General features: G+C 36.2%; 1 protein-coding gene across 1 annotated transcript in view; it reads right to left on the bottom strand.

Moving 5' to 3' along the window:
* Positions 1-3899: 3899 nt before the first annotated feature.
* The window catches only part of Emc2 (ER membrane protein complex subunit 2), an 894248-nt gene continuing 890324 nt past the window's right edge, over positions 3900-7823 (bottom strand). The window contains exon 11 of the mRNA XM_032915015.1: positions 3900-4501. Coding sequence (XP_032770906.1) covers positions 4415-4501 — 87 coding nt within the window. The 3' untranslated portion in view covers positions 3900-4414. The remainder of the gene's footprint in view (positions 4502-7823) is intronic.

Below are 7823 nucleotides of genomic sequence, written 5' to 3'. Positions count from 1 at the left end.
AATGACAGGTAGACCAGGAAACTGAAATTAGATCCAAAATCAGCTGTCATTTGAGCCGAGCATTTGAAACCAGTGGTTCCTTCTGACCACTCTGGAGACCTTCACTTTGATTTCCAATTGATGTGGACAGCCGACACTGAAACAAGCAGTTTCACAAGATGTGACTCACTCACCTTTTGCCTAAAGGGCACTTGAAAAGAACTTCAAATCACAAAGCACACTCAATACTGTACCTCACGTTAGATGGACAGTTCTTCAAATTTCTAATTCATTCTGTTTGTTATGTATTTTTATTTGACTGTTACATGTAGAGGTTTCCCTAACAGCAACTTTCTTGCTAGAGGACTGTCTCCAAAGTTATATGGCAGACATTCGTAAAAGTAGAGAATTTTTCAATCTAAAAATCTTAAAAATGAATTTTATAAACCAGAGAGATAGCTCTGCAGTTAAGAATACTGGCTCTTCCACAGGACCAGGGTTTGATACCCAGCACCCAAGTGGCAGCTCATAACTATCTGTAATTCCAGTTCCAGGGAATCCCATGCCTTCTTTAGGCTTCCATGGACCCCACATATGTACATAGTGCACAGACAATAATGCAGGCAAAGTACCCATATACATAAGATTTTCAAATGAATTTTCAAATGAATTTTAAATTCTTATAATTTTTAAATACTTCTTGTAACAGAGATACAAATATCATACTAGAATTCACTCATTTTTTAAATGAAGGTGACTTCTAATTTAGTTTTTGAGGGGTGTTCAAATCTGTTATAAACTGTAGAAGAACAATGGCTGAAGAACTTGGATGTTTTTGTTTCCTGCTGTGCCACTGTGTGTGTGGCTACTTTATAAATGCCTAATTCTTCTTATGCTACTGAGGGAAATTAACACAAATTAAAATAAACTAATCTCAACTTCTGAAAAATTAAAGTGATAAAGTTACTTAAAAGTGATAAACTTTTTAAATTTTTAAAAAACTGCTCCAAAATATAAAATACATATATTTCATTTCTTTATGATACTACCTGGGGGGCAAGGTTTGTAGTGAAAAAAGTTTGAGTTAGAAAAAAAAAAAAGAAACAAAGCAAAAAGAGAAAAACATAATCCAATGAACAATACCATAAACGTTTAAGCAGCAGAGAATGTAACAGCCAGGTCTCCACAGCAGCCTGTCTCCATTGTCCAACAACCAATTAGTCTAACAATGGTGTTCCAATTTTAGTGGCTCTCAAGATTACCATTCAGATATACTAAAACACAAGTTGCTGGAATCAGGGTGTAGCTCACTTGATAAAGTATTTGCCTAAGTATGTGTTCAAGGTCAAGGCCCTGGATTTATCCCCACCTAATTCCTCCAAATAAAACCACATGTAAACTACTGGACTGCATTTCTCATTAGTAGATTAATGTAGTAGGGCCCCTTCTGCATTCTAACCAGTTCCGCAGTAACTACAGATAGACCTAGGAATCATTAACTAAAGCCTGTTAAAGCAGATTAGATTTTGGAAGTGACTTCCCTTGCTATTTCTTTTTCTGGGCAAGGAAGTGAAGATGTGAGGTTATTCCAGTTCTGCAGTCTATTTTACTGCTATACCTAACTGTGAATGTGTTTTCCTATGTGTACTGGGTACTGAATGCAGGGACTTGCCCACGCTAGGCAAGCAATACAGCAGCTATAGAACAGTGCCACCCTCAGACCCTATTTTGTGACCGAAGGTCTTACTAGGTTGTTTAGGCTGGTCTCAAACACAAGTTTCTCCCACTTTCACTTTTAGAATGTTATTTTCCTAATACACTAACATATATATGCATGTGTTACATGCATAGACACATGCTGGGACATCTATACCTGTTCAGTCTCAGAATTTATATGGCCCATTTTGAGTTGTTTCTATAAAGTAGGTTTGAGGACAGATGCTTTTGCTGTTGTTTTTGTTGACTGTCTATAACTGTTCCAGCGTATTTTTAAAAGTTGCTCCAAAACACCCCCTCCATTGTTTCCAATGGTACTGTCAAAAGTCAAATGTCCATCCATCTATGGGTCTATTTCCTGGTTGTGCTTTCCCACCAATCTTCATACTGAGACCGAAGAGTCCTGATCACTGCGGCCTTATATCTTAATACCTAGCATCTCCATCCCTCAATTTCCTTGTCTTTCCATGCTAATGTTCCTCCACAGCGATGCCTTTTCATATACTGCGGGCTCTTCTTTTAGCCTAGAATAAATGGAGAATCTTGACAGAAATTACAGTAAATCTATAGAACCACTTTGAGAAAATACTGTTAATATGTTAAGGCCTTCAATCCACAAAAATGATTCTTTTTTTACCTACATTTTATTATCACGAGTTATATTCATCAAAAGTTCCTCTTTTGCTTAGCTAAAGAAAAGAGTTGATTTGGGGTACTGACCTTGCCGAATTCATGTAAGAGTTCAGTACATTTCATTTCAGAGGCCACCTAAAACTTTTTCTGTGGACAATCTTTTTAGTGGAAAGATGTAATTCTTTCTTTCTTTTCAACATAAGCCTTTTATTTCCTTTTTCTATGCTGTTACATGGCATAAATGAAGAAAAATTGTGTTTGCTCCCTATCTTACAGAGAATGTATGCAGTATTTTGCTGTTAAGTTGCTATTGATTCTGCTCATCAAGTAGGGAAAGTTTTGTTTCTGAGGCTTTATTCTGAATCATAAATGAAAACTGAAGTTTGCCAAATGCCTTCTTCTATATTGATCTAATATTTTTCTATTTTGATAAAATATGATTTTGTTTATTTATTTATTTATTTATTTATTTATTTATTTATATTTTTTAACTGGTTTTCAAATACTGAATCAGCCTTACAGTTCTAATATGGCTTGTACTCATGCTCTGTATCTGTCACAGATACGAATTCTGTCACTATCTGAAAACAGCTCTCTGTAAATAAAGAAGAAACAGAAATTATATGTGTTCTTAAGTTGAAATTTATAAATCACTACTATTAACAACATACTTAAAGTTGTTGGTAGGAAGTTACTCTAAAAATACCTTAAAAAGATAAAAGGAAACCAGATAGCAGCTACAGAAAGAAATAACTTACTTACTACACAAATACAACTTCAGAAGTACATTCCTATTTAGTGACTGATGAGATCAGAGGGAGAAAAAGTAGAGGTACAATGTGCAGACACGAGGTTCTTTATGGCAAACATAAATGCTTCATGATGCTGAAGATGCAGTTAGTAGTTTTGTATATACAAAAAGTATATCTTTATGCTAACAGAACAGTGGTGAAAAATTATCTTCACATGGGCAGAGTTAGCTCACAGAAGACTGCAAATTCCTGTTCATGGCTCATGAGCTTATAAAATGAAAATATCTATAACATGAAAGATTAAATAAAACATCCAAACCAATTTGCTGGTACAAAGAAGCATGTAAAAGGCAGCTGATGGTGAAGATGTTGTCAATATTTTCCCTAGCCCCTCGCAGACGGGAAATGCAGTCCTGGACAGACAGCTGCCTGGGGCTTCGTTTTCACTCTTCTGTACCTATGGAGATGAGCAAAGCCCTGCTGAAGGCGGAGGACTGACCATGCATCAGAGAAACGGACAAGAAACCTTAGGAAAGAGCTGACTCCACAAGAACAGTAAGATTTTATTTCTAAAGAGAGTTTAGATTTTTCCTTCCCCCCAAAAAACTAAGGAGATTCCAGTGATAACAATGTCCTCAATATTTCTATGACCCTAAATATATTATATGTAATTCACAACTAAAGTTTTAATAAACAATGTATAAAAGGGTTAATTCTAAATGTGTAGCCCATTAATAACTTTGAAGCATTTTATGGATTAAAAATGTCTACAGTAAACAAAAATTTCACAGTGTTATCATCAATTTTAAAGGATGACATAATTTAAGCAAATTATTTATTAATAATTTATTATTAGAACAATTTGAAAGAATAAAAACCCAAACAGCCCTCTGAAATGACAATAAAATTCAGCCTGGCATTGTAAAATACTCAAAATAATGTTTCCACAAACTATATATTTTATGTTTCTCCACACCAATGAGAACTTAGGTAACAAATGAGTTCTTCAACACACGAGTTATGATATGACAAAAGAAACTGGAATTTTCATACATGAGTTTACTAAACCATGGTTTATTTAATAAGGTGTGGGGTGATAGATGAGGATGGAAATACAATCAATAGGTCTTCAATCTCTGTTCCACGGATACCTCCATCTTCCTGCTTACGCGCAGCACAAGGCAAGTTGAGGTTTATTTAGACACATTCTTTACAATGACCCCTTCAGAAAAAATTAGAATACAAATAGCACTAGGCAGTCAGTAAATTAAGTCACAGGCCAAGAAGTTCAACTGTGCAGTTTTGAAATCTAACGTCAGAGAGTTCCTGAAACCTTAAGACTGAGTGATCTGCAATGTCTCCAACATGTCTTCAACTGCCTTAAGAGAGGATTTGGTTTCCTTCTTACTTCGACCTGCAAACTAATTAAAAAGAAAAAAAACAGCTCAATTAGGCTCAATTTCATTGCAAAGTTTAAACATCACACCTCAGCTTTATATTGCTGATGAAAACAGTATTTATCATCATGTGAAATTACATGTGCTTTACAGTATGAGCAAACTCTAAGTTTTATGGATATTTGCATGAGGGTTTCAATGTCAGTTGAAGTGTACAGATATTTCACTACATACCTGGGCAGTTTAAGCGGATTTTAATTGGCACGATAACCTACAAAAGCTTAGATTTTAAAACTACCCTAGGTTCAGACTCCAAAACATTTCTGAAGTACTGAATAACTTAGATGAAGTTTAAACACATACAAAGAGGAATAGAGTTGATATATACCCTGTAAATGGATGTGTGGAATTTCAAACAAGGTGCGGCAAGTACCTTATTTAAACATTTAAAAGTAAAAATGTACATACTTTGAACATTATTTAGAATAGTTCACATTTTTTAAGATTTCAGATTTGTTAAGTTAGCTGGATGATACACTTCTTGCCTACTAAGTTCTAATTTATTTTATAAAATTAATTGGGATTAAATTTTATAATGAAAACAAAAAATAGTATATCAAATCCTAGGTTTGTGTTTTCAAAAGCAAATTCATAGCATATTAAATTCAGAACTCATACACTGGGGAATCAGTGCTGACTCCCCCATGCTGACTTCCAAATGAGCTTTCTAACTGTGCTGACAATCACCATCATTTGCATCAGGTCTGACTGAACACAACAGATTTGCCCAATAAGTAAATGTTCCCTGTGAGTGTGGGGGAAAGTCTATTAATCTGTAGGACTTATTTTCCCATGGTTTAGGTATTGATTAAAATGTGGTATTAGCAACATCTAGTATTCCTAGTTAACACATTTTCCAGCAACTGTCTTATGACAGTAAGTACTTAACATCTGATTTACCACGTGTTTCTTTTCTTTTGTAATCAACTGAATGTGGCAAATGACCTGTTCAGAAGACGGAATGAGAGCAGAGATTAAGGAGCACAGGCTTCATGACTGGTAACCTCCTCTGACCTGCCTACACTTAGCACAGTAAATCCCACAGCATTAGGTGTAATGGCACAGAGTCTATTTGACAGAGGAGATCATACAAGAGCATCCTAGAGACAGGGAGGAAATGCAAGGCACCAGCCTGCCATAGGCATCACAGCTTAAAGGACAGAGACATTAGAAATAGCAGTGCTGTTTATGGATTAGGGTAACAATATCATATTTAAACCTTTAAAACCTCTGTTAGCGATTAAGAGTACAAAGAAGGTATGCTTCTCATGCGATTACCCAGTTGATAAATTTACCTTATGGGATTTACCAGAATAGAAATTTACCACTGCTTACTCAGTATAAGCAGGAATGGCTCTAATCAAATAATTTGTGGATTAATTTTGAGGAGAAGCTTTGATGCTTTGATGGGTTTGGGGCAAGGGTATACAATAGGGTACCACAAAGTAATAATTATTTTAATTAAAGTACAAAGTAAAAATGAAATTTGTGAAGCCTTAAAATCTATTTTTAAATATAGGATTTTTAACTTTACAGGAAATACACTTTTAGAAGTAAAAGTCTGATTTTTCATAATTAACTAATTAAAAGTACGCAGGCTAGTGACACTGCTATTGACAACAGCTGCAATTTGGGATAAGCCAAGCTAGCTTGTCAGAACACATTGAAAAAAGTGCAAATATAAATTTATCATTTCAAATTCTTTCTGACATGCAATTATTTCTGTCTATTCCAGAATTATATGGCAAATGAACTGATTAAGCCAGGATCTCATTTTTTTCTCAAATCATAATTTAGTTTTCCATTTTCCAAAAGAATAATAGACCCACATCTACAGTTATATAATAACATATGGATCGCTGACAGGCAAATTTAACAGTGCAAGGAAGAAGTGCTGATTTGGAGACAGTCAGTAAGCAAACTCTTCCCGAACGCTAAATCGATGGCTGCTCTAGTCGACATGCTAGACCAAGTTTCCAATTAAAGAGCAGGCAGTGGTCACATTTTGTTTCATTAAGTGGAAGCAAAGAAAATCTGATGCTAAAACCTCATTTTATCAAATTTATAAATATTTTTAAAAGGTTGCAGTACAGATATAAGTGAGTTTTATGCTTTACACTAGGTTTATATGCCTAGATAAATATTCCTAAATTTTCAAATGCATCTTAAAATTTATCTGGTTACAAAAATGTGAGTCTAGAAGCTATACTTCTTATAGCATTCACAAATTTTGTGTTTATCAATTATACTTGGTTGAACAAACTAATCATGCCTGTATTGTGAATCTTAAAAATATAACAACAAAACTCACCAGAAAGAAAAGAAAAATAAGTAAACAAGAAAAAGCATCATTCTCCAATTTACTGGTGTAATAGTTATCCAGGAGGAGTGAGAAACTGAGCCAGACATGGAGACGTGTACACGGAGACGTGTACACGGAGACGTGTACACGGAGACGTGTACACGGAGACGTGTACACGGAGACGTGTTCATGGAGACATGTAAAGAGCACTGTGGAGCCTGAGCCAGGAGGACTGAAACGCAGTCAAGGCCGCAGTCTGTTTTACCAGGCCAGTTACAGGTACAATGGAAATCCAGACACCCCAACTCCAACAAAAACGGAAGCAGAACAGACCTCCACCTCACAGGGCACTCACCGGGCACTCACCGGGCACTCACCGGGCACTCACCGGGCACTCACGGGGCACTCACGGGGCACTCACCGGGCACTCACTGGGCACTCACCGGGCACTCACAGGACACTCACTGGGCACTCACTGGGCACTCACTGGGCGCTATGGAGCTTACTATGGAGCCTGCAGAGCCAAACCCGGAACCTCACACACACAAGCAATGCTCTCAGAGCTCTTTGTACAGAACAGTGAGATTCACAACACTTTACAAAAAAAACACAAAACAAATCTATTAACAAAATAAATATGGGAAGGAGATACTAAACTGAAGGGAGAGGGTCAGAGAGAGGACAGCGGAGGAAGGGATAAGATGAATGTTGAAGCAAGGGCAAATGTCACCAAGAGCAGGGTTTAGGTCTATGAACAATGGTTTAACACACCAAAATGTCAATTGGTGAGGTGGGTCTCACAAAGTAGGGGACAGATGTTTGTTTTAGAAATGTAGGGCCTTTCTATAACTGAAAAGATGGTGCAGGAAATCCAAAGAAATCAGATTCTTTAGTTTCATTATCATAGAGTATTTTACATCTAAAATGAAGAAACAAGTAGGGCCGGATCTGATATCAATTACTTACATGAGATTATAACTGAAA

The sequence above is a fragment of the Rattus rattus genome, chromosome 1 (genome assembly GCF_011064425.1).
Source record: "Rattus rattus isolate New Zealand chromosome 1, Rrattus_CSIRO_v1, whole genome shotgun sequence".
Taxonomy (NCBI): domain Eukaryota; kingdom Metazoa; phylum Chordata; class Mammalia; order Rodentia; family Muridae; genus Rattus; species Rattus rattus.
Note: the sequence above shows the minus strand (reverse complement) of the source record. Positions and strands in the feature narration are given on the sequence as shown.